At 41.4% G+C, this 27,587-nt stretch overlaps 1 protein-coding gene across 6 annotated transcripts in view; it reads left to right on the top strand.

Moving 5' to 3' along the window:
* DOCK9 (dedicator of cytokinesis 9) overlaps nucleotides 1-27,587 on the top strand; it is a 216,509-nt gene that overhangs the window by 110,618 nt on the left and 78,304 nt on the right. For all 6 annotated transcript variants that reach the window (XM_085888824.1, XM_085888827.1, XM_085888825.1 and 3 more), the window contains exons 15-33: nucleotides 98-220; nucleotides 332-411; nucleotides 850-1,067; nucleotides 1,769-1,834; nucleotides 2,735-2,827; nucleotides 7,875-7,998; nucleotides 9,536-9,657; nucleotides 10,747-10,833; nucleotides 12,589-12,678; nucleotides 12,873-12,988; nucleotides 13,155-13,224; nucleotides 14,078-14,203; nucleotides 14,431-14,502; nucleotides 17,674-17,820; nucleotides 22,247-22,330; nucleotides 22,519-22,630; nucleotides 24,062-24,240; nucleotides 26,713-26,829; nucleotides 26,925-27,054. In XM_085888824.1, the coding sequence (XP_085744950.1) occupies nucleotides 98-220; nucleotides 332-411; nucleotides 850-1,067; nucleotides 1,769-1,834; nucleotides 2,735-2,827; nucleotides 7,875-7,998; nucleotides 9,536-9,657; nucleotides 10,747-10,833; nucleotides 12,589-12,678; nucleotides 12,873-12,988; nucleotides 13,155-13,224; nucleotides 14,078-14,203; nucleotides 14,431-14,502; nucleotides 17,674-17,820; nucleotides 22,247-22,330; nucleotides 22,519-22,630; nucleotides 24,062-24,240; nucleotides 26,713-26,829; nucleotides 26,925-27,054 (2,156 nt within the window). The remainder of the gene's footprint in view (nucleotides 1-97; nucleotides 221-331; nucleotides 412-849; nucleotides 1,068-1,768; nucleotides 1,835-2,734; nucleotides 2,828-7,874; nucleotides 7,999-9,535; nucleotides 9,658-10,746; nucleotides 10,834-12,588; nucleotides 12,679-12,872; nucleotides 12,989-13,154; nucleotides 13,225-14,077; nucleotides 14,204-14,430; nucleotides 14,503-17,673; nucleotides 17,821-22,246; nucleotides 22,331-22,518; nucleotides 22,631-24,061; nucleotides 24,241-26,712; nucleotides 26,830-26,924; nucleotides 27,055-27,587) is intronic.

Here is a 27,587-nt window from a genome sequence, read left to right as displayed (position 1 = left end):
TTGGAACTCCACACTGGTTTTGGAGCAGTGAAGGTTTTTGATGTTTTAAATCAACAATAATGAACTCTGATGTAAGGTGGTCCTATTTTTCTCTTAGAGCTGTTTTCAAGGATGGCAGCAGTACTGTAGACCCTGAAGCACGGTTCTCCCCACTCTACCGACAGGACAGCAGCAAGCTTTCCAATGAGGATCTCCTCAAGCTACTCTTGGACTTCAGGAAGTAAGTTATGCACTGTTTAGCTACTTGGTTACCGTGGTGGAGATTGCCACAAGACAAATTACCATTCACAGGGGGTCTGTTGTGTACTATTTTATATCGTGCTGTTTGCAGGCCAGAACGAATGGCAAAACTGCAGGTGATTCCTGGTCACCTGGATGTGACTGTGGAGGTTCCACCACCTGACCTGCCCTGTGAGTAAGCACACTTCTTTACCCTTCGATTGACTGTTGTTGCTCTCGGTTCTTGAAAATGCAGTTTATTTATGGTATTTACCATCAGACAATTTTATAAATGTTTTCGTACTTTTATATGATCATGTATCATTCTGCTAGGATGTCTGTTGAGCGTCTTTTGCATATTCGGGTTACTGGACCTTTCACGTCAGGATTGGACCTTTTTTAACAAAAGATTTATACAACTATGCAGATAGGTTATCATTATTGGGATTTAAATTTGGAATGGTTCGCAAGCATTTGTAGGTTTGTCCTAATTACATTAATTTTGGTTTCAGAGAACCATTTTTAATATAACTTACAAACTGTTGACAAAGTCAAGAACACCAGGTGTGCATTTCCAATGAGACAGCAATCCCTTCTTTAGACTTTCACACTTGTACATCTGGCGAGCAGGCTGTGTCTCTCCTTCATACATTCCTGTCTGTCCATGGGATGAGGATGGGGCAGGAGAGAATGAGGCAGTTGCCTCAAGCCTTATTCCTGTCACCTTGGAGGTGCAGGAACTGGCTTTGGCAGAGGCACGTCATGCACACCCGTACACAGCCTATATCAACCACCTTTACGTGTACCCACTGCAACTGAAGTACGATGGGCAAAAGAGTTTCACGAAGGTGAGGACAAAGGGAGCCTTTTCTTTGTAAAAAAAAAAAAAAAAATCAAAAAAATAATAATAATATAAAATAGCCCCGTGGGGGACTGGTGATTACTTCCCCAACAGGTGTGGTGAAAATTAGGAATAATGGGGAAAGGGCCATGCCCCCCCCCTCTTCCTGAAGTGTTATGGTCATGGGGAGCACAACTTAAGTTAACAGCATGGTCCTTATGCTTCATGAAGGGTTTGGTCTGCATGTGACCGTCAGTTTCTGAAAATATTTTAAAATAAATTACCTGAATTTGAGGCGAAACCCTCCTTTTCATCCTCTTATAGGGGTGGATCCAGATGGGGAGCACAACCCCATGATACCTTGCTGTCCTAATGTATTGTACCAAATTTGGTCCAAAATCGGTCAGGTAGTTTGTGAGGAAAATATGTTTTTTTAGTCGAGTGTTAATGGACGGATGGCTGGACACCGGGACCCACTCTATGAGCTTATTTCGGATAAATAACCAAATGAGAGGGGACGGGTTCTTGTGTTGTTGAGTTTCCAGGTTTTTTTTCCCCCTTTCATTTGTGGTTGGCCACGAGAGTGAATCAACTACGTTGTAATACTGTATTATCTACATCTTTATATGTAGTCTTTTGGTAATGTTCTTTCTTTTACCGAGATAAATCTGTTCTCACAACTTTAATCCCAGAACCTCTCTCTGGCAGGCACGGAATATCGCAGTGTGTGTGGAATTTAGAGATTCGGATGATGAAGGTGCTTTACCTCTCAAAGTGAGTCCTGCTTATCTGCAATATTCTTCACATGGATTTCTCACAATTGTTAAGTTGTGTTGAGATAGGATGGCAAAATTTCCACTGTCATCATGTCATTTTGAAGAAAACTTGTAATGATAGGCTATCGGCATGCCAATGACAATTCATTGCTGGTGCTTTCTGGCTGTAAACTCTGATGATCGATACATGAGCAGAAAAATGTTTGCAGCCAATGAGAAGCTTTTCTTTAATCAGCCAATTTTTTTTTGTTTTTTCAGCAGTTGTGATTACATAATGCTGTCTTGGGTATTTACTGGGTTTCATAAGTCTGGCGTTTACACAACATGTGATCTTGCATTACCACCACACTTGCCAAACATGGCTTAGTTAGGCCACTGTGAGTTGGCGGAATTCCATGAGGGGGGTTTTTCCTGACTGTTCTAGTCGAATGTTGTCGGCAAAATCAAATGAGGCAGACTGGAGGTTTCAAAAGGATTCAAATGCAATGTTTTTTTTAAATGAAAATAATATTAAAACATCAAGATATCTGAGAGGGAGATAAAACTAGGGCTAATATATTTTCAAATCTGGAAGTTATTCTCACTGACCAATATTTTGGTACATTTTCTGAAATTGGATGACAACCTATCTTTTTATTGAAAAAAAAAACTACCAACATCAGGTTTGAGGAGCATACAGTAGGTTCCTCAATTCACATCATCAACCATCAGAACTCAAAGTAACTCACTCCCAGCATCTTGCTGCTGAAGCTACACATCAATTTGGCCATTTTGATCCCATTCTAAACACACCATCAGTGTCTTGGGTGTTCTGAAACAAATGGTGGAATGTGACAAAGTGTGTTTTTCCAATCATGCATTAAATGCCTCTGCTGGATTATTGTGATGGCTTTTGCAGCTCATTTATGGAAAGCCAGGGGGTTCCGCATTTGTGAGCTGCGCATACAGCCCAGTACTTCATCACCAGCAAAACCCAGAGTTTTACGATGAGGTAAGAAACCTTTCAAACCTCCTGGCAGTTGCACAAGTCAATTTCCCAATGGCATTCGGTGCTTCTTATTCATGAGACCACTGGTTGGTGCATGTTGGTCACTGGTGAGAGATGCAGTGAGGTTGATGCAGAATGAATAGGAGTTTGAGTTAATAATTGGAATACTTTTGAATCCTAAAGTTGAGTTGAATTTCCTTACTTTTCTAAAATGTCTAAGACTCACGAAAGAGCTTGTATCTGGCAGTTATTGCAGCTGTTATCATGGTTATCTTACAAAATACAAACACATTATGAGATGTCGGTGTGCTTTTATATAAACTAGCAAAGTACCCGCCCTGCGGGCGATCTTGTTCCAAGCATGCAACGCCCTTTATTTGGGTGGTGTATAGGCAGCTGACAGCTCTGTATGCACAAAAAAAGAATAACCTGGGTTATGTGCATGCAGCAAAAACATACCTACTGCTTATAATTCAAAACACTGCACTGGAAAACGTGGGGACAGGAATACTGTACTGTGAATGGTGGAGACTTGTAATATCTTCCCCCACCTGGAGGTGGCGCTACATGATGCACATTCACATAAAGAATTTGTATCTCCTCCCCCCCCCCACCCCTCACCCCCTCAAGACAACTGCCAAAGAGAAAAACACCTCTATACATTAATTGAGGTCATGCTGATTTTCTGTAGCAAGTCTGGATGTAATTGGCCCAGAGCTGTAGGAGGAGTCGCGAGACAAACAAACAAACCCACAAACAAACACACAAACAACGGTCCGTGAATTATAGTAAGGATTAATTCCTGGTGTTGGCTTAGCGGCTAGGGTGGCTGGCTTGGTATTCTAGGGTCCAGAGTTTTAGCCCCGTTGACTGATGAATTAACAGCAGGTGGGGTTAACTCAGCCTGTCATCCTTCTGAGATCAGCAAAATGAGTACCAGTGTACTGGTAGAGGGGAACAGTATCAGTGGCACAGCCACGCTTCCAAGGAATGATAGCTACCTGGCAGCCAAGATGCCATACACAAGAACAAAACAGTAAGAATTAGGACATCATGAGACAATGTCCAAATCAACATAATATGTGGCTTGATCCTCGAATCCCAACATCATGAGCTATAAGATGAGAATGCCAAGTTAAAATTTACATCCTTTTAAAGAAATATGAAATCGAGGCTTCAGTATTCGGCAAGTTTTCAAGCTGAAAGGTGCTAAAACATACATACAGTGGGACCCGCTTAATAGAATCACGGTTAATAGAATCACCCGTATTATAGAATCAAAATCGTTGAGACCGATTCCATTGTATCTAAATGTACACAAATTTTCCCGTTTATTAGAATCAAAAACCCGCTTAATAGAATCAGCTGCTGGCCATCCACTTCGACAGTTCAGCGCCTACTGGCCGCACAGTTCCAACTTTTGCCACCAGGCGGCTGACGTCACGCTAAAAATAATGCTGTACCACTACAGTGATTTCGGTCGTCATTGTACAGATAGGCAGACGGCTGACAGCTGCAGTCTAAGCACTAGGCGTGTCGTCATTTCCACGATGGACAGAAAACGAAAGCGGACGGATCGTTCAAACATTGATAAAGCACAAATCCTGAGGGACTATGACGCTTTGCCCAGAATGAGCCAACGAGAAGCTGCAGACAAGTTCGAAATTAACCAGCCGATCCTATGCAAGATTCTGAAAGATCGAGAGGCCATTCTGAAAGGTCAAGTGGATTCGTCTTCTTCTCAGAAACGCAAGCGAAATGGCAACGCACCCGATGTCGAATCAGCAATGGTCAAGTGGATTCAAACTTCTAGAGAAAAGGAAGCACCGCTTTCTGGACCTCTGATGCGGGAGAAAGCGGCTCAGTTCGCGGAAAAGTTCAACAACAACAAGTTCAGTGCGACAAACGGCTGGATTGACCGGTTCAAGAAAAGACATGGAATCGTCCACAAGAAACTTCACGGAGAGGCAGCGGCGGCTGACGTAGGAGGGAAATGACAATGGCTGGACCACGTGTTTCCGGATCTCGTTGAAGGCTTCACGGCTGATGAGATCTGGAATGCTGACGAAACCGGGTTGTATTTTCGGGCCTTACCAGACGGAACGTTCCTCTTCAAGGGAGATCAGCACTGCGGTGGGAAAAAGCCAAAGGAAAGAATCACGGTGGAAAGGAAAGGAAACCGCAAAGGAGGAATTTTCATCGGGGCGGCAAGCGAAGGCGAAAGGGTCGAGAGCAATGACGACGACGAGTTAGCCAACCCTCTTCAAATGGATCCCGACCAATGGCAGGACTTCGTCAACATGGACACGACTCTCCAAACCACAGACGATGATGTCACAGACGCAGCCATCGTTTCGGCAGTCCAACGCGAAATGGGAATTGCGACTGACGCAGACTATGACGCCGACACTAAAGTGGAGGAAGAGGAGGAAGAGGAGATCTCTGTCCCGACCATCAAGGAAATGATGTCTGCAGCTAAGACGATCAGGCTTGGTTTGCTATCACATGGGTTCAGTGACATGGCCTTCCTGCGCAAACTTGACAAGGAGGTCACCGCCATTGCCACAGACTCGTTAAAGCAGGCAACAATCGACAATTTTTTCATTACAGAGTAGGCTCATCGACAAACCTATGTTGTTTTGCTTTGAAAAGTACATACGTACTGTACGTGTAATTGTTTTATTTTTAGTAGTAAGTTACATTGTTTTGAGCAAGTGTGTCATATAAATCAAACTAAATGCTGAGTATTTGTCTCCGTATGTGTACTCGACATTTGATCCGCTTGATACTCCATAACTCTGGTGAACTCGGATATTAGAATCACCCGCTTATTAGAATCAAATTTGTCCGGCCCAAAGTGATTCTATTAAGCGGGTCCCACTGTATGTTCATTTATTATTTAAAACCTCGATTTTTATTCAATTTAAATTTTTTTTATTATTATGTATTAATTTTATTATTTAAAATTTATTTTTTAATATATTATTTAAAAATCTATTATTGAAAACACTTTGTAACCTCACTCACTCACTGATATAAATGTTTAGTACCTTCTCGGTGGTGTAGAAAGCTGAAATTTTGCATACTTTTGCAAGTCAGTCAATATCCCAGGAAAAAAAATCACAAAACGGTAAAAATCCCAGGAAAAAAAGTAAAAAAGGTATGCCGTTGCAGCCTCAGTCTGCACACTAAGGATCACGTGATGCATGACGATGGAGCTGACCCTGGAACTGGTTGCTTAGAAATGGTAACAAGCACCAGTAAATTTTTAGTTTGTCCTTTGGCTTAAATTTGTAGCACAGTGCTCTTGAATATTTAGCTCTTTCACAATCAGCATCAAATACATAAAGCTTTTGTTTATTATGTCTGCACATAGGATGCACCCGAGTTGTTGCTTGTAGTGTGAAAACATGCCGTGTGTGTGTGTGTGTGTGTGTGTGTGTGTGTGTGTGTGTGTGTGTGTGTGTGTGTGTGTGTGTGTGTGTGTGTGTGTGTGTGTGTGTGTGTGTGTGACCGCTGTTTCTCGACAACCATTGGTCCGGTCTCATTGAAACTTGCCAGGTTTGATATTAATCGGACAAGTGATTCCCAAGTTATGGCCATTTCTTTACCAAACCAATGACAGGACATGGTGCTATGGCATCACGATTGACGTCACAATTCTTCTTCTTTTTTTTTTTTTTTTTGCACGTACGGGCATGCACATACGGGCATGCACGTATGGGCACGTACTAGTAATAATTAACCAGCAAACACACAGAGCTAGGTACACCCTCAACTCTCACCGTTTAAGCCTCAGTTGACTATAACGCCAGTCAACGACAAGAACCGAGGGACCAAGCCTTGAGTCAAAGCAGTTTTCCAGCTATAGCTCCACAAGAAAGTCACACATCACGAAGTGCGGCTTTGTCTTCTTCTTCTTTAATTTCACCACAGCACGTCCTCTCCTTGCATGGCTTTTGTGCTGCAGCACGTCCGCTCCATGCATGGCTTTTGTGCTACAGCACTTCCACTCCCCACGTTCAGAAGCACATAGTTCGTATGACAGCTGTGTAACTTCCTCCACGGCGCCACACACCACGAGCCTGGATGTGAGTTTGGACCGCGCTCCCGCAAAACCCATGCACAGCACACACGTAACCAAGCACCGTGGAGAGTCATTTGTACTCATTTGCACCATGTCCATGTGTGCTGTCTACATACCTCTTTGTGATTGCAGCAACTGCTGACTTATTATATTTCAGCAACTATTAATATTTTGTAATGAAAGCAGATCGCACAAAATGGTTAAAAAACAAACTGCGTAAGTAATTGCCAAAAAAGGACCCCTGCAGACTGTTTACGTCATGGCTTGCAAAAGCAGCTTGTAAGTACGGCGATCCTGTTGGTTAATTATTTTTATTGCGCTCAATGAAGTTCCACTTTCTGCACATTCCTTCATCTTTTCTTCACTCAATATGATCATCTGAACAGTAGAAAAAGTTAAGTTTAATGCTTTGCTTAAATAAATACACTTAGTTATAAAAATCACTAATTTGTTTAAATTTTCAGATTTCACTCCAGATCTTGACACTTATTTAGTCCACGAGATCTGATTCTATAATCCAAAATAATATTTTGAGAACATATTTGAATTAGTCGTCAAAAAGGTAATATTCACTTCTGGACTTAAGGCAAGCCATAGTTTTGAGTTTTCATCATCCTGTTTTTTTATTTTTTTTTATTTTACCACATTTACTGTACACTTGATATCATTGCCTAATAAAGGTAAAATCCCCGACTGTTAAGTATGGAATATTCCTGATGGAATGCCATAAATGGATCAGATTCTGCCCGTAATTGCAGCAGTGAAGGTGCCATCAGTTTTTGCACTAATGAATACATGACAGCCTGAACACTGTGCTGATCCTCTACGGTTCTTCACTGTAGATGCAGTGCATTGACTTAATGTTCTTCTTATCTCAATTGTTGACAAATTTTATGTAGTGTTTGAAGTAAATTTGTGAGTGTGGTAAGATTCATTTCCCTTGTCATCTCCTAATGTGTACAGGTAAAGGTAGAGCTCCCCACACAGTTACACGATCGGCACCATCTACTCTTCTCCTTCTCGCACGTGGGCTGTGATGTTGGCAGCAAAGGAGGCACCAAGAAACGTGATGGAGTTGAAACACAGGGCAAGTGCCACACACCACATAATTTGGTAAACTGCACCATTGGAGTTCCTTCGCAATTTGGGTGGCTATGCTTCAACAAAATAATTGTTGTTCTTCATTCATTCAAATTAAATTAGGAAAAAAACATTTGAAATCTTCAAAAAAAATTTGATAGAACAAATAATTTTCTTTAATAATTACTGTTTCTGAACATTTAATAGTTTGGACCATGTTTTACTTGTTTATTTTGAGCAGATACTAATTGTTTAAAATGTTGTATATCACGGGGACTTAAATTATGGAATGCTATAAATGGATCAGAATCTGCCTGTGCCGTGACTGCAATGTTGAAATATTTCGCAAATTGCATCATTTGTGCGTTTCAGAAACTTGGCCTGCAAAACATTCCATTGTTTTGATTAATATTTGAACCTCGTAAGTTTTACTTGTGTCTTGGCGAAGTTAGGTCCATGCAACCCATGCAATTACCTCTGTCCGAGGCAACAAGGGCACCCACTCCGACTGACCTTGGTCCACAATGAGACCGGTGCCCACGAGGGTGGTGATGGGAATCTCACTTTGTTGCCAAAACACATCAACTTGTGAGTGGTGATAAACACCATGCAAAAGGAACGCTCCTTCTCAAGGAAAAATGCACCATCACCATCCATCCATCCATCCATCGGGACCATACTCTATGCAGAGCGTCGCTGCTGCCTAAGCAGTCTCCTTGGCTATTGGGCACAATCCTGGATGGGTCGCCACTCCGACACAGGATACCAGCAAGCTGGTACTCATTTTGTTGACCTCAGAAGGAAGACAGGCTGAGTCGACCCCACCTGGTATGAATTCAACAGCAAAGTGGGATTTGAACGCAGGTCCCCCGGATCCCAAGCCCACCACCCTAACCATTAAGCCAACACCAGGCATCACCGTCACCATGATGGTTTGGAAAAATATATTCTCCTAATGTTTAACTAGACAAGACTATTACAAAATTATGGGATGATATTTGTGGAGAAAGCAGGTTAAGTGGACTAACAACCATGTTTAACGTATACAACGACAAAAAGAATCACAATAAATTGTTTATAATGCCTCATGGAAATACATATCAAAATTGTTTTGCAAACCCACATGACAATTCAATGAATTCATTGTACGATTAAAAATAAAAAACATCCCCTCATTGCATTGAATAACCTACAGGCAAATGGGTGGTACGTTGCGTTTCTTTTTAAAAACAAATGTCTTGGAGCGTCTAAAGATGAAAGTTTCTGCTGTAATTTACGTTGAAGATATCTAAAGAGCCAAGATACACTACTTTTGCTTTTGTGAGTTTGTGTTTAACAGGGAGTGGGGAGATTGGGGGGATTGCCGTTATTTTAATCGTAAAATAATTTGAAATTTACCTGATGACAAGGGTCCCACTGGGCCACTATTGTGTTGTTTGTGATCCTTGACGATTGCGTCTCGTATCTTTTTAATACAGATTTCCAAATGTTGATTCTTTTCTAAATCATTTGGCTCATTATCACATCTTGGTGGTGTTTTCCAGTGGGTTATGCATGGTTGCCCTTGTTGAGGGATGGTCGTGTGGTCACCCAAGAGCAGCAAATTGGTGTTGCAGCCTCTCTTTTGCCTGGATACCTGTCAGCACAAGATGGTAGTCAGGGAAAGGTAGGGGCAATGGATGCACAACTTTATATTGACAGAATTTAATTTGCCATTGTGTCCACCAGAAGATTGTTCTGAGAACTCCTTGAGAACTAGGGAGTTGGTTCAAGTTGTCTATGTTGTGTGAATTCATCAAACTCTCAGTTTCAGAGCCTTTGGTGACCTTAAAGTTTGGAGTTTTCAATTTGCACGAACTGAAAAGTGGTCTATCCACAAACGTTAGTTTATGATCAAGAAGCTACTTAATTTCAATTGAATTCGATTTTGAATACTGCAGAACATGAATCGGAACAGGAACCTGCAGTTTAGCAATACTTGGGCTCTGAAATTGGCAGATTGTACAGAATGTCATCCCCAGCACGCATGTGCAGAGAGGAGTAAGGTAATTGTTTCAGTGTGTCTGCCTATCCAGCATGCAAACAAATTTGAAAATCATTCCAAACAGAAAACTTACTGTTTTTAGGGATGTCATAAGGTACACAAACAGCAGGCACGAAAAACTAATTTGTGTTAAATAAGGTGGTGTAAAAAACTGCATCAACAGCTGTAAACTTCTGAAAAAAGTTTTTTTCAGCATTCACACCGTGTTATGCCCTGATGGTAGGGTAACTGTGAGATTCAGCATTCAGACAAAGACGGCTCCTCATGCTGTTTGTTGAGTACAAAACGCAATGGAGGACTTTAAAAGACCCTTCCCATGTCTTTTTTTTTCTCAAGACTTTGTGGGGTAACGTGTTCTTATGAACCCTCCAGTTTTGAGTGCAGTCATCTCTCATAGCTCAACCAAATCAGTTACATTTGTTACTAATCTGAAATGAAAAATCCAGTTCATGTACTTCAGAATGCATAGTGATGGTAGTTTTAGTAGGTTGATGAAACAGGTTTGTAACCATATGGAGCATAATTCCTGCCATTAATGCTTATGTGTCGACAATTGCCTATTCATACCACCACTTGATTGTTAATGCAGAACATTCTCAAACTTTTTTTATATTGCTCAAAAAAATCTAAAATGCAGTAGAAGAAGAAGCTTTGAGGTGAATATAAAAATTTTGAAGAGAACATTCATTGCCCAACTTTTCATCCTCTCAGCATACGGGGCCGGAGATCAAATGGGTCGATGGAGGTAAACCAATCTTTAAAGTATCCACTCACCTCATCTCAACTATTTACACGCAGGTAAGTTTGCATGTCTACATTAGTTTTCTGTACTTCGTGGAATCTCATAATCGGCATTTGTAATTATTTTACTTTGTTTTAAGTTATATAAAGATTAAGAAAGGATAATGGTCCTTTCTGAAGGCTGTTTGCCGTATTATTATTTTTTCTTCTTCATTATCTCCAGCCATCCTCTGCCCCCCCCCCCCCCCTACAACCTTTTTCTATAATGGCTTAATATAAGTTCATGATATTTTGGTTTTAATTTACCTTTTGTTTGTTTGCTGTAGATCTGTTGTGTTGCTCATTTTAGTTAAAACCTGAAAAAGATTAAATTCACCTTAATCTGATGTTTGTTGGTGACTCTTAAGGCAGCTGCAAATGAGCTCAAACCAAATCGTCGGCGACGAATCTTGTACAATCTTGTTTTGTCGGAGACTTCTGCACACTATGCAACTGTCGGCTGCATGATTTTCATTAAACAAAATGGTGATGAAGAAGAAATGCAAGGAGAGGATGAGAATGCTGAAAGCTTTGGTTACATCTGCCACTGAAGGTGGATGGAGGTTATGTTTTCGCCCCTGTCTGTTTGTCTGTCAGCAAGATATCTCAAATGTTAGGGACAGATTCGGACGAAATTTGGTGGACAGGTTGAGTGTGTGACAAGAACGAATGGTCTGGATGTAGATCTAGCCTATCAGTGGGATACAAAACTTGAGCTGTTCAGCCTGGTGGAGGTATGCATTCGAGTTACTGCTGTTTTGGCACTCATGCTGGTTCGTCGCCGACAGTGTACCAGGAGAAGGAAGTGGCTGTGGGTAAAGCACTGGGTGTAGAGAAGGCCAGCTCAGGAACTTTCTGCAGTAGTTAAAGGAACTCCCATTTATATGTACAAATGAATACCCATTCTCTCTGGGAATGTGTCACTGCATTAAGATCACAATCCCTATTTCTTCTTCATCTTCAATCCTGGAAAATTGTGCTTTTAAAACGGACATTTTTATGATTAAACAGACAAGTTAATAGATTATCAGCTTTCCTACCAAGTAAATGGATTTTTAGCTTTCAGACGATGCCATTTTTATTATTCTACAACAGCAGGAACAAGGTTTTCAGCAAGCACTGTTTAATGAGGTTGTGGTGTTTGGATAGTGAGGAGAAACACAGCATTCAGGGGTGCCATCTCATCTGCAGAGTGAGTTGAAGTAACTTTGCCTTTTTGGCGACAGGTAACACAGTACTGCAATTTATATAAGCATCGACTCTAAACACACACACACACACACACACACACACACACACACACACACACACACACACACACACACACACACACACACACACACACACACACACACACACACACACACACACCTACAATACACATATGAACACTTTACACACAGGCCGCACACTACACGATGATGCAAGGTTGTTGTGGATAACTCGTTGAAGTTGAACATGTTCAACTTTTATGATTGTCGCTAACCCTAACACCTGAAAAACTAGTTGACTGTCGTCAAACGCCGCTCGTTACGCGATTATTAAAAAAACTGTCAGCAACAATCTTGTTGCATTGCGTTGGCTCATGTGCAGCGGCCCTAACTCATCCATCGTATGATTGTCTCTGCTGATTCATCAAAATGTGTGCCACGCTGAAATCGAGTGTTCGCATTTTGCTCAGGCTTGATGGATAGAATGACCTTTTTCTGGATATAAATTTTACGAGTGTCCTTTGTACTTTCATACCTGAATTTCCCTTTATCGTCCGACCAGGATCCCCACATGCACAATTTCTTCAAATGCTGTGAACAGATGAAAGAATGCAACCTCACTAGTGGCTCAATTCTTGTCAAATTTCTCAAGGTGAGCCAGGATTCACGGTACAGTATTTTGTTCTTGAGTTCCTATTTGCTGTTCAACATCGCACCATTAAATCACATTGTTCTCCAGCTTTATTCATGAGTTACCTTAAAATGGAGCCAGGAGAAGGCTGCTTTTTTGTTTGTTTTGGAATTGGAAGGATTGGAACATAGAGCTGTCATGTTCATCTCTTGTAGAGTCTTCATGCCACAGAACCTCACGTGGTAATTTGCTTCGTGCCGACGCTGCTAAATCAGCTTTTTCATGTGCTCACACATGCCACAGACGAGGACATTGCGGTCAACTCTGCTCGGTGAGGCAACTTTCGTTTCATACTCTGGTTGGGGAATTTTTCTCTGTTCTTTATCACTTCTTAGTTTTTTTTAATATTTGTTAATGCAAAAACAATGAAGTAAAGTATCTAATTTATCAAATTATTTGAATGTAATCAGTTTTTTTCCTGTCTCTCGAACGAACAGGGTTCTCGTACATTTTGTCTCTCTATGCAATGAAGAGGGACAAGAACACTGTCTACACTCATACATAAAAGCAAGTCTTTGCAGTCCTCTTGGCAGATTATATTTTTGTGCTTTGCCTCTGATTATATAATCACGACCACACTGAAATATATCATTATGAACTTTTCATCTGTTGCATTCGTTGAAGGTTTTTTTAGATCCTCATGGAGAATCTCAAAGTCTTACTCACGTTGTTGTTCTTCATCTTCTTCTTGTGGACTTATTTGTTTCACAGCCTACAGTTTTCATCAAAACTTCCTTAAACTTGGCATATATATGTAAAAATACCCTGCGCAGACAGTGACCATCTCTGATTTTGAAAATTCCTCCTAGAAAAAAAGTTATGACGTCAAAATATCTCCGCTAATGGAAATCGCCTAAAAAATTTTCTCCGAAACTAGGCAAGCTTTTTGAATTCTGTTTGTGGGAATCGAACAGGGCATTAGCAGAGATGAATTACCGCACATATGATACATCACTATGACGTCTTATCAATTTTTATGACGTCATTCCTATTTTTTGACATCTTTTGTTTCACAACCCAGAGTTTTCATCGGATCTTCGTGAAACTTGCCATGTATATGCAGAAAACCCATGCGCAGGCAGTAACCATCTCCGATTTTGGAAATTCTTCCAAGAAAAAAAGTTGACGTCATAATATCGCCGCTAATGGAAATCGCCTATACCATTATCTCCGAAACTAGGCAAGCTGTTTGAATTTTGTTTGTGGGAATCAAGCCGGGCATTAGCACAGATAATTTATCGCAAACCTGATACATCACAATGATGTCATATTCGTTTTAATGACGTCATCATTAAGAGGATGAGGATCTTAGCTCATTTGAGCTTGTTTTTTTCGTTCCTGCTTTTCCTTCCCTGCACAGTATGTGTTCAGAACGGAAGTGTGGAGCGGTTCAAAATGTAGGACTGTTCATGAAGAGCTTGCAAAGGCCATGATGTCTCTGCTGAAGACTTCTGCTGACTTCCTTACCTCCAATAAACTGCTGAAGGTACCACTTCATCTGCATATTGTTTGGATTGTTCTTGTATGTCTAATTTCTGCTTTTCCATCCATATCACTCTGAAGCTTTTACACACAGACACTTCATTGCTTTTACTGAAGGTGCATCGCGATGACCCGGCAGCATTTTTGCCCTCCTTCTCTTCTTATACCTCCCAACTCCCAATCAACATTCATTATTTTACCTGCTTCCCTCACCATGCACTATATCTGCAGTATTCGTGGTTCTTTTTCCAAATCCTTATCAAGTCGATGGCGCAGCATCTCATCGAGAGTGGCCGGATTAAGGTGAGCAATCTTGAAATGGAGATCCTACTTGGAAGAGTCACTTAGACCTGCTTACTTTGATGCAAACTGCATATTTTATGTAAAACTTTACTAATGTGCAATTGGACGTCAATCTGGGAAAATTGTACATCACAATATTGTAGTCAAATAAAGATATTAAAATGAAAATGACTGAGGAGTTAATTATTCATCAGTTATCTCTTAATGAATGCGAGCGTAAATATTTGTAATTCCAATTAGCAACAATCAGAATGGGATGTCTGTGATCAGAATGTCCTTGTCACCCTAGGCCCTCGTGTGTTTTTTATCCCTCTTTTCCCTCTGTGTTAGCTATCAAATCATCCCATTGTCCTTTTGCACAATGCAACTACACCAATAATACAGTGAGAAATATGGAGAGTTATTTCAGCATGTTCTTTCATGTTGTATCTAACTGTGGCCCACTGTCAGTCCACTGCTTCTTTATGCTATGTCACCTCGGTGAGCCTAAATATTGTAAATAAAAAAGGGCTCAGTTGATTAAATGCTTTTTTTTCTATACACCGTCAAGGCTCGTCAATGCGAGAGCAGAATGGAATTCTGGATTCGAGAGCAGAATAGCAGTGAGAGCAGAATGTAATCATGGAAGAGCGAGAGCACTCTTGATCTTTTAAGTGCAGTATAAATTATACTTATCTCCATTTTAATTCCTCTACCTACATCAAATCAAATCAAACAACATTTATTTCCTTCAAAAAAGTAACAGGTCTAAAGAAGACATTTAAATAGCTGAAGGAGGCTGAATCCCCAAAAGCAAGCTTATAGTGGTAACACCCTTACACATTCAGATAAAATTCGGAACAGACTGAAATCCCATCAAATTACATAACGTATATAAATATACCATTGTATGAATGAAACTAGAGTAATTCGACTGCGCGCAGTCAACGGGTATGCCTCCGCTCTCCCGCACAAACACTTGAGTATTGACATATTTGACCCTTGACCTTTATCATATCTGGCCCAAAATCTAATCAGTTAATTGCCCTGTTTAACTTTACCTTTGTACCAAGTTTGATGAAATTCTGTCCAATATTTCTTGAGTTAGGGTGGAAACAGTAAAATTTCAGAGTTTGACCTTGACCTTTGACCCTTGACCTTTATCACATCTGGCCTAAAATCTAATCACTTAATTGCTCTGTCTGTCTTACTTTACCTTTTTACAAAGTTTGATGAAATTCTACAATTTGCTTCTGGAGTTATCGCATAAACGAACGGATGGACGGACAACCCGGAAACATAATGCCTCCAGCACCCTTGGTGCGGAGGCATAAAAACCCAAAACACGTATGGGCAAACAACTTGACGGGATGAAAGAGTGGATGAGTAGATCAATAAATCAATGGAAAGCACCAGTATATGCCTGGTCTTGGCTTAATGGTTAGGGAAGTGGGTTTGGGATCCTAGGGCCCTGAGTTCAAATCCCACTTTGCTGTTGAATGAATACCAGGTGGGGTTGACTCAGCCTGTCATCTTTCTGAGGTTGGCAAAATATGTACCATCTTGCTGGGTTGATTAAGCCTGGTGTTGGCTTAGTGGTTAGGGTGGTGGCTTGGGATCCCAGGGTCATGAGTTCAAGCCCCGTTGGCTGCTGAATTAACACCAGGGGGTTGACTCAGCCTGCCATCCATCTGAGGTCGGCGAAGTGAGTACCAGTGTACTGGTCCCGGTGTATGCCCCGGTTAGAATAGGTATACCATATCCCTGTGTGTCGTAAGAGGCGACCAGGGTTGGCATCAGGAAGGGCATCCGGCCATAAAAAAAAAACATTGCCTCAAGAAAAAGCCTAACCCCTGCACAGCAGGGAAAAATGGCTGTAAAAACGGTCATTTTATTTTATTTTATTTTTTTGCTGGGTTTATTGAGCCATTTGAGTATCCTGCGTCGGAGTGGTGACCCGTCCAGGATTGTGCCCATTAGCCCAGGAGACTGCTTCGGCAGCACCAACACTGTACAGAGTACGGTCATGATGGATGGATTGACCAGTGTGAAAAGTAAACAGACTAATACTGTGTTCAATATATTTCTTAAATGACCTGTGAACAATACTGTGAGAGAAAATATTGCTTAAGTTTGAATGAGAAATTATTCCATAATTTGATGAATCCATTCCAGAATTTGGGGCCAGAGAAATGAATATTGTGTTGAAAAGTAAGGGTTCTGTGTTTTGGAAAATGAATTTCAGTGGTGAATCTAGTATGATACTTATGAACTTCAGAATTAAATATCCCCAAAAAAGATCACAAAATTGAGAAGGAAATTGTCTATTAATGCATTTGTACATGAAAATAATTTGCTGATGTGATGTGACATCACACAATTTCAAAAGACTTAAATGATGAAATAATTTGTTTGTCCAAGTTCTTGGAGGTTCTCCAGATATGATCTGAATAATTTTTTCTGCAATATTACCAATTTATTTTGATGCGATTGAAATGCATTTCCCCTGACTAAATTACTATTTGAAAGATATGGAAGTACAAGTGAACATTAAAGCAATCCAAGTGTTGTATTTGGGAGCAAATAATTCAATCCATAGATTATAATATACATAGATCCGGGGTTTAAACCCGGAATAATTATTCCAATATTTATTGTGACTTTGCGATTTCCTGACCATGATATTTCCAAGACAGTTTGGAATCAATATATACCCAAATAAACTTGGTCTCTTGAACTCTCAAAATTGAATCGGAATTGATACTGACATTTTCAGGAATCAAATCAGTAAATTTTAATTTTTTACTCAAGACAATATAATTACATCTATTTGATTTAACAGACAACCTATTAGCTTTAAACCAATTATATACTTTTAAGAGATTCTCATTTACAACATTAAATAAAGAATCAAATTTTTTTTTATCACAATACAAAATATTCGTGTCGTTAGCATAGAAATGAAAAGAAAGCAATTAAGTAGATTTATGAATGTCGTTAACAAACAAAATAAACAATAATAGAACAAGTAAAGAACCTTGGGGAACACCACAGGTAACTTGCTTCAATTTTGACAGAGAGGATTTATACCTAGTACATTGAGAACGATCGCAAAAACAACTCATGTGCAACACCATATCCATCAAGTGTAACCCTATATCCATATATTTATCTCTATATCAATCCCCCCAGATGTTTCGTGCGCAGCGTTTCCCACCCTCATATCAACAAGCACTGCAAGCACTCATGACCGTTTTGCTCCAGCAAGTGGTGCACACATACAAAGATAACCCAGATGAGGCACGGTCAGCAAACCGCAGTATCTCCACTTTTCTGAAGGTACAGCTTGTTGTTATGACAGCATGGAACTCTTCCAGCTGCCAATATCTATCTATCTATCTATCTATATATGTATACATATATATATATATATATATATATATATATATATATATATATATATATATATATATATATATATATATATATATATATATATATATATATATTTATATATATTGTGTCAGTGTGTGTGTCTCCTCCATGACTCCAAAACCATGAAACCTAGCGACTCGATACTTTGCATGCACAATAAGGGAACTCCAAGGCAGTGCATTATTGAAAATTGTGTGTTTGGGTTAACTTAAACACCCCTTTTGAAATAATTAATGGCATTGTTTAATTATCCTTTATCAAGGCTCATCCTTGGTCACCTTGCAGTCCCTCCCTGGGGTCTTAATTCGCCATGTCTTTTTTTTGGCCTGCTCACCGATTCCTTGACTTGGAACAGGCCGCAACAGTTTCTCAACGATAGTTTTTTTCCACTTTCCTCACTCATATCATTGAATTGAACGCCTGTTCATTATATCTACAAATTGCTGCATACATCATAATGCTTATACATACCCGGAGATGCCAGCATTCATGGATTTATTTCATTTCCGCACATGCCATAACATCGAGAATCACTTCAACTCAGCCAAATTTCAAGCTCCGGAATTGAACTTACAGCAGTTCCGACTGCCAAAATTTGGATATTATTTGTCATTTGTCCAATTTCGATATTATTTGACATTTCGGGTGTTTCAGGGAGGTGTTTAATATGACCCAATGGCGATCTATAATCACTTGCCAAGCCAGCCTTTCCTTATCAACCGTTTTGTTGGATTGTTTGCTTTAGCGATTATGCCACTTGGCAAGTGCTCTGCAAGCTGCATGGTTGTTTGTTTGCAAGCCATGGCCATACACTGCAAATGTATTCACACTGTCACTCAATATATCGATCGACTTGCACAAAGTTCAGCCTGAAGTTCAGTTCAAGCACCACTTGCCTGTGTTTGGCCCTGCTTTGTCATGTGGTACCTCCGGCAGTGGCTCACCTGCTGAAAATGTGCAATTTTATTTTACATGGCATTTCCCCTTTTTCGACATTAATAGATGCATATAAAAAATTACACGTTTCATTTTTCTTTTAAGTTTCTTCAACCATTTTCTTTCAGTTCTTGCTTGAGTGCTTAAGCCGCTTGGCGAGCGCTCCACAAGGTTCAATCTCTACAAGCTTCCATGGCAATACTGCGGCTCAGTTCTCTGTGGAGACATCTCTGGAGTTAGGAAAGCAAAATATATTAGAGGATTACAATGGTGAAAAAACGTTTTCATTGCTTACAAAGTAATGAATCACCACATCATGACAGGATAGCTGAGAGGTGTGCATGCTCGCTCTGACCTGTCTATCCTGGATTTGAATCCCGACTTGGTGAAAAACTGTCATTCAGGTGTTTCACAAGCAGGGTGATTCATCAATGTATGTGCCACCTCTTGGATGGACTTAAAACTCAGCGTCACATCTGCCGGAATCCCCACTCTCCTCCTCCCCTCTCCCCCTCTTCACTCTCCACTTCCCTCTCTCCCCCTCCTCTCTCTCTCTCTCTCTCTCTCTCTCTCTCTCTCTCTCTCTCTCTCTCTCTCTCTCTCTCTCTCTCTCTCTCTCTCTCTCTCTCTCTCTCTCTCTCTCTCTCTCTCTCTCCCCACCTCTCTCTCTCTCTCTCTCTCTCTCTCTCTCTCTCTCTCTCTCTCTCTCTCTCTCTCTCTCTCTCTCTCTCTCTCTCTCTCTCTCTCTCTCTCTCTCTCTCTCTCTCTCTCTCTCTCTCTCTCTCTCTCTCTCTCTCTCTCTCTCTCTCTCCCACCCGTCTCCGTCTTTCGCTCCCCCTAACCCCGCCTCGTTCCCCCACCCCTCCTCGCTCCCCCTCCTCTCTCCCCCTTTTCCCCCTCTTCCCCTCTCCCTCCCCTCTCCCTCTCCTCACTCCTCTCTCCCTCCCATTCCTCGTCTCTCTCTCTCCCACCCCTCTCCTTCCTCTCTCTCTCCCCCTCCCCTCCCACCTCTCTCTCTCCCACCCTCACCCCATTAATATTCCCATTAATATTAACCCAGCCATTAATATTCCCGTCAGCGAAGTAACGGGTTGTATTTGTTCGTGTGTATATATATATATATATATATATATATATGTACCCCCAACCACTTTTTGTTTGTTTCTCATTGCATTGTACAGGACGATAAAAACTCCTGTTTTGTGTACATTGTCGAGGCTCATGGAAGAGCTAGCACACTGAAAGGATCAGGATGTAACGGACAAAAAGAGGATGCAAAACATGCATGCATGGAGTGGACATGATGTACACAGAAGGAAACTCCAACGACGGAAAACTGGACAATTGGAAGAAGGAGGGATTTTGGTGGGGTTGGGGGGTGGGGGTTAACAAAGGTAGAAAATGATCACGTATTTCGATTGGCGACGATCTGAGATAGTGGTGAACAGCTGGCTTGAAGACCTAGAGGGAAGCATGAGATTGAAGAAAATGTGGAAGTTGATTCCATAGCTGGGAAAAAATAGGATCAATTTGGTGGAGGTAAGCAGTGATCCTTGATTTAGGTAGTTTCACCAGAACAGGGTTGATGGTATACTGTGTGAGCCCTGCAGAAACCTGGGGAGAAACAAAACACGGAAAAATCAGAAATGCAAGACCAGAAAGGAGGTGGTAGAAGACATAAAGACCGACCTGTCTGCGATACTGAAGTGTTCGACCAAAAGACTCAGCTTCACCACAGGAGATTCCATTGATCTTGAAGGCCTTGGTTTCCACGGCATCAAGCTGAGCAAGATGTGAGGCAGGAGAACCAGTTCAGACGGCAGAGCAGGACTCCATCAAGCTGCAGATGAAGGCCTTGTATGTGGACAGGATTTCAGGTGTGCCAAGTAAGGACTTTGTACGATGGAGGATGCCCAGTTTGCAGCTGGCTTTGGAGGCCAGCTTTGAAATGTAGACATCCAGGAGTTTGACTGACTGAACTTCCTCAACAAGATTGTTAATAAAGTAGATCGGAGGGTTTGCCAGACGTTCCCTTTGGAGAGATATCGTGAGAGTGTGACATTTATCAAAATTGAAAGACAGATTCCAAGCATTTGACCAGATTGTGATTTTTTTTCAAGGTCTGAAGAAAGGGAAGAGGTTGCAGCTTTCCAGTCTGAAGGATGAGGGATTTCCTGGCAGAGGATTGTAAACAAATAGATAAAGAGGATTTCCCAGAGCATCGGAGACCATTTATGAATATCAGGAATCGGACTGGGCCCAGAACACTGTCTTGGGGCACTCCAGCATTGATGGAGAGAGGAGATGAAAAGATTCCGTTGAGTGCTGCACATTGGCTGCAAGAGTAGAGGAAATCAGTACGCCATGTATGGAGTTGGCCTTGTATTCCATAGGCAGAGAGTTTGGATTGCAGGGCAGGATGCCAGACTGTATCAAAAGCACAATATATGTCCAGAGAGATGGCCCTGATCTCATGTCTGACATTGAGGGCCTCCATCCATTGTTGGGTGAGTTGAAGCAGCATGTAAGAGGTGGAGTGACCTGGTCTGAAACCAAATTGGTGATCTGAGATGTTGTTGGAGAAAACGAAGGATTTGATGTCAACTGCAATGTTGGATTCCATGACCTTGCTGATGAATGGAAGTAAGCGGAATGGTCTGAAGTTGAATGGATCAGTTTTGCACCTTTTTGTGATGTCGTGCAGTGATGTTGGCAAATTTCCAAGCAGATGGAAGATGATCGAGCACAAATGATCAGGTGAAAAGGGCAGAGAAGGGATTTGCAAGAGCAACAGAGCAGGTTTTTAGGGCACATGAGCTGATGCTGTCCAGTCCAGCAGCAGAGTCAGAGTCGAGGGTTGAAAGAATCTTCTCCACCTTCTCAGGTGTAAACGACACAGAGTCCAGGAGCAGTTGGGTATGACAGGGAAGGATGGGTACCGAGAGTGCGGGGTTGGGGACACAAGATTTGGAAACAAAGAGAATTGTGGCATTCATCCATTTCATGAGCGGAGTCAGCAGTGGTGCCATTTGAAGAGAGGGAATGGATGGAAGGGGAGCATACTCCAGAGACAGACTTAACAAGGCACCACCAGGTTTTAACAGTGGGAGACAAGTTTGAAAGATCATTCTTGAGGTTTTACAGATGTTGTTTTTTGGCTCTACTGAGAGTGGAAACGCACATGTTGCAGACGTTTTGAATGCACTAAGATTGCCTTTGGTCATATTTGCCTTCCAGGAAGAAAAGGCAAGTCCTTGTTGGTCTAAAGATGACATTCAATGCCATCATCTGGTCAATTAATTGTGTTGTATGTTTGCTTGATGCTGACATTACCATATGCAAAGCAGAAGCACACATACCTTTTGATCATGTTTTTTATTACCGTACTTATCAGCGCTGTTTCACTCTCATGGACCGAGGATTCGTCTTCCAGCTGATCAACCAGTACATGTCAGAGTTTAACCCTGGAGACACAAAGGTGAAAAAAGATTATGTTTATGTCACAATAGTAGGATAACTTTAATTGTCTATGTTTGAATTTCTTGATCTCACCAAATTACTTCAATAATATTCAAATATGTTTGGCAAGTTCTTGTCAGACAATTCTTCCCACAAATGTGCTTGAAATACCTGTTTCCCTCTGCCCGAACCATTTGACTATGGAAGCCACTTTTCGAGATGAAGTTTGGTTGCTTGAGGGAGATTTGCAACCATGAGCACTTCATCCCTCTCAACCTTCCCATGGTGTTTGGCAAGGGCAGAATCCAACGCTTTCAAGGTTTGGCAATGCGCATGCATTTGTGGTTTCACATTCCCTCAACATGTTTTTCACCTTCCTGTAGTTATTCTATCCAACTCTTCCGTTCAGTCAAGTGGTGCACCACCACGTAATGCCATCCCCCATCCTTACCTACAATCTTTGTTACCCACAGAAACTCTTCCTAACTAAACCCTCTTACTTGTAGGTTGCCATCCTTTCTTCCCTCTTCTCTCTGTTTTCGTGTTCCTTCATTCCATGCTTATTTTGTCCAACTGTTGCTGCATTGTCAGTTAATACTCTGTCACCGAGCTCTTCCATGAGTCTCAATCTTGTAAAGAAAAAAAATGATAATTTCCCTGGCTTGTCCTTTTTACTTGCTCCATTTACTTCAGTAATACAAGGCATTTTGGTCTGAAACAATAAGCAGGGGGGGGTCAATAAATCAAACTGGGCTCTCCCATTTGCTCTGCCGTTTGTGCTTTTCCCTGTAAAGCTGGATAATAAAGAATGTAGTTCCGGAGAACAAATTTAAAACATGCTTGTCAGGAGTATTCTCGCATTAAACTAGTTTGTGGCTTATAGACAACAAGCAGGGAATATGTGAGGGAAGGAAGGGGGAATACCTGGTGCTGCCTGGCTGGTTTAGCTTTACCTGGTGATAGTTTCAGGGGACGTGTTGGACATTGAAAAGCAATGGAGGTATTAGCCTCACGGTGGTTACTGTTTGCCTGCAGGCTGGTGGCAGCACTGCCTAACCATCCATTCATCCATTGGGACCATGCTCTGTACAGAGCGCCAGTGCTGCCAAAGCAGTCTCCTGGGTTATTGGGCACAATCCTGGACAGGTCACCACTCCAACGCAGGATACTAAAATGGCTCAATCATCCCAGCAAGCTGGTACTCATTTTGCCAACCTCAGAAGGATGACAGGCTGAGTCAACCCCACCTGGTATTAATTCAATAGCCAAATGGGATTTGAACTCAGGACCATAGGATCCCAAGCCCGCCACTCGAACCATTAAGCCAACACCAGGCCTGACCCGACATCCCAAAATACACTTTATAGCGGCCCTTAGCCTCAAAACGGATGTCAAGACCAACCTGTGGTCGCTAAAAAAACACGCAAACACTTGAAAATATTAATCTAGATTATCTGTTCTTTTCCTGTTCATCCATCTGGAAATCTTGTGCTACATTTTCAACTGCAGATTGTGCCATGAGCTGCCTGATGATTTGCCATTTAGGGATATAATAAACAATTTGTTCTGGATGAAAAATTACCAAATTAATGTTTCAAATCCATTCAACTAGTTAAAGGAGTTCAAGAGTGATTTTATGTTTGGGAGACAGTTTAAGTAATTAAAAAGTGGATACGTTGAAAATTAGGCAGCGGGTACTGTCTTTTACGTTGCATGTTACAAGCATGTTGCATTTGTTTCCTTCATGCAGACCTTCAGTTGGAGTACACTCTCTCCGAAGAGTTTTCTCGGAATCACTTCCTGGTAGGTCTCCTGCTACGAGAGATGGGAGCCGCACTGCAGGAAAACCACAACATCCGCCTGGTGGCCATTTCTGTACTCAAAAACCTGATGGCCAAACACTCATTTGATGATCGCTATGCACAAAAGGTTAGCTGCAGATGGTTTGTATGCGGGAGAATTGAATCGTAATCATTTCTGATTTAGTGATGGTTGGGAGTAGTGAAATACATGCAGCTCTTTCTGCCATTATTTTTTCATCAGTTACAATTAGCATATTTCTCAACTTCAGTGTACTTGACTGAATTGCAAGTGCATGAAGGGATACTCATATATATTGTTGTGTGTACAGGTTCCCGTCACACGGCATGAGGTTCTGTAAATTTACATGAAAGTGATAAAGAAATTAAGGGCAACCACGTGTCACTCTGCGAGGGGAATTATACTCATCCTACTATATTAAATGATCATAAATATATGTAGAAAAATTACATGCCCAGACCGGGAATCGAAGCCAGGTCCTCTGGAAAAACCGTACAAGTGCTCTGCCATCTGAGCTATCTGGGTGACTGGGATGTTCTATTCTGTTAATTTTCAAATCATATTAAATAACATAATTTTATGCATGTATGTACGTATGTATATATCTGAAAATCATAGAAAAAACAGGGCTGGCCTGATCTCCACCAAATTTTGCATAGGTGTTGGGAGTACCCAGAGTCAGGTCATGGGCACAGAGGAAAAAAATCCTGATGTCACCACAATTGTAACCTGAAATACTTAACCTAAAGTACCCAGAGGACCAAAAAGACCATGAGGACCCAAAGGACCCAACAGACCTAAAGGGACTATCTGGAGCCCATGAAAATTCTGCATTATGTAAAATGTGACTTCAGGTCCTCTCAACTCTGTCCTCTCTTTGCCCCCTCCCCCCACCACTACACTCAAACTCTGTGCTAGCCTCCCCTTTCTTCAACTCCTCAAACGTCCTCCCAACCCAAAGTCCTCAACTCCCCCTCATCCCCCTTCAAAAGCCTCAAGCCCCTCAATCCCAACTTTGTCCCCTCTCTGCCCTCCCTCCCCCAACCCAATTCTGTCATCCCCTCACCCTTTATTATTCAAGTCATCAACTACCCCAAACCCTAAGTACTCAACCCCCCTCCCAACTCCAAGTCCTAAATCCCCCCTTTCCCAACCTTTCCATCTCCCTCTTCCAACTCCATGCACCCCCCACTCCCAACTATCTGTCGTACCCTCCCCATATCTTTCTGTTCTTAGCAACGTTGCACAAACATACACAGGAAACTTTGGCACATGAGAAGGCTATTCAGCCGATCATGCCTGCGTTGTTCCTGCCCCCGTTTGTTAAGAACTATGTTGAAAGTAAATAAAGATGGAACGTTACATTTACAATCACTTCCCCCATTCTTCCCTTATCCTTTCTATAATTTATGGACAAGTGTTTGTGTGTTTGTTTGTTTGTTGCGCTACTGCTCCAGTTGTGGGCCGATTCCATCCAGACTTGCTACATAGGATCAGCATAACCCCAGTTAATGTATTGGGGTGTTTTTATCTTTGGCGGTGGACTTAGGGGGGGGGAGGGAGGGGTTGTGGACGCTTATTCTTGATGTAAATGTGTATCGTGTAACGCCGCCTCCAGGTGGGGGAAGGGGGGGTGGGGTATTACAAGTCTCCACCATTTACAGTACAATATTCCTGTTCCCACATTTTTCAGTGCAGTAAGGTGTTTTGAATTATAAGCAGTAGGAGTAGGTATATTTTTGCTTCGTGCACATAATTCCATAGGTTATTATTTATTTATTTTTGCCTACACAGAGCTGTCAGTTGCCTATAGACCGCCCAAATAAAGGTATGCATCAGAAGAACGTGTTGCATGCTTGGACCAAGATCGCCTGGAGGGCGGGTACTCCGCTAGTCGTAATAATAATAATAATAATAATAATAATAATAATAGTAATGAAAATTATTTTAACACGTACACAGAGACACACAAGTGATTACAAAACACCGTCTTCTGCTGCACAGGGGACGGGCTAATAATATTCCCTCTCCCTAATGGAGCTTTTTCTCCTTGGACACATTCCATGTTAATGTGTGTAAATAGCTTATTGTGGAGTTTTGGGGGCATCCCTAGCAGAAGTAAAAAAAAAAAAAATTGAAAACCACAAAAACATGTACGATTACCTTTTTAAACAGTTGTGACTGCTGTTTAACACAAAACTGAAAGGGAGGAAACTCGACGTTCTTGAGACCCGAGCCAAGATGTACTGTATTCTATATACCCCCAGAGAGGATTCCAACTCGACCCTTCCTGCTGCTCCCTTAGGGAGTGGGTGTTCCGGTTATACTAATTTGCGTATCAACATGATTCCAGGTCAAATTCGAACTCCCGGTCGGTTTGATTTTACATCGTCTTTAAGGCAAATTATTGATCAATTCACTGGGAAAGATGAAGGGAAATGAATAAACAATGATAAACAATAAAGGTTTCATATGTTAATGGGGTTCTTTGTTTGTTTAAGTTTTCTTGAAAATGTCATATTTATATCTCCTCTTTGTTCTTCCATCAACCTCCACTTTTCTTTCCTCCTTTTCCATTAGAACCAGCAAGCCCGTATTGCCTCTTTATACCTCCCACTGCTGGGTCTCCTCCTTGAGAACGTCCACAGAATCAATGTCAGAGACCACCCGATGATACCCACAAACCCAGCTAGCCAGGTTACTTGCCCTTGCTTTTCACATTATGTTTCTTTTCTCACACTTTCTCTTTCCCTTTCATTCATTGTTCTGCCTCTTTTATCATCCCTTCGTAGGCATCTAGAGATGATCTCACTGCGTGCGTTCCTGCTGGTGGAGGTGTCCACATGAGTACAACACCGCTGAAGGGGGCTGTACAAGATCCTGGAGCTCCTCGGGATATTCTTTCAGCCATCTCTGGCACCAGTGAGTGAATGGGCCTGTCTTTGTACCCTCGTTTTCGATTTTCCTTTTGGGTGAGCACTCCTCCAAAGATTTGTTCTTCGTAGGTTGCTAAAATTTAAATAGTAAACGAGGAACCTGGAAACGTTATGATGAAGTTTTGTTTGTTTAAAAAGATATTTAAATGGAGATTGTTTTCAAGTTGAAATTCTCTTTTATTTGTTTTCTCATCGACATTGAAAGCCATGTATGACACCACTGTCATGTATGGCTATATATGATAAATAACCCTTTCTCTCAAACAGCAAAGACTAAATAACCTGCCTATTTTTCTTGATTATTGTAACAAATTAAACCATCTTATGTTTAACATTTCATTATTTTAGGCCATCCAAAACTGATCTGTAATTCTAAGAGGATTTTTGGAAGAAAAAAAAAAAACAACAAGTGGTGCCAGGCACAACAAATCCCGCCCATTTAAGGCATAAAGTCTTCGGACCCTACCGATGTTCACAAATATGCATTTTTCACTATAGGAAGGGGTAGGATTATAAGTG

Source organism: Eptatretus burgeri, chromosome 7 (assembly GCF_056783735.1).
Source record: "Eptatretus burgeri isolate ZD-2024b chromosome 7, Ebu_testis_v1, whole genome shotgun sequence".
Lineage (NCBI taxonomy): Eukaryota > Metazoa > Chordata > Myxini > Myxiniformes > Myxinidae > Eptatretus > Eptatretus burgeri.
Note: the sequence above shows the minus strand (reverse complement) of the source record. Positions and strands in the feature narration are given on the sequence as shown.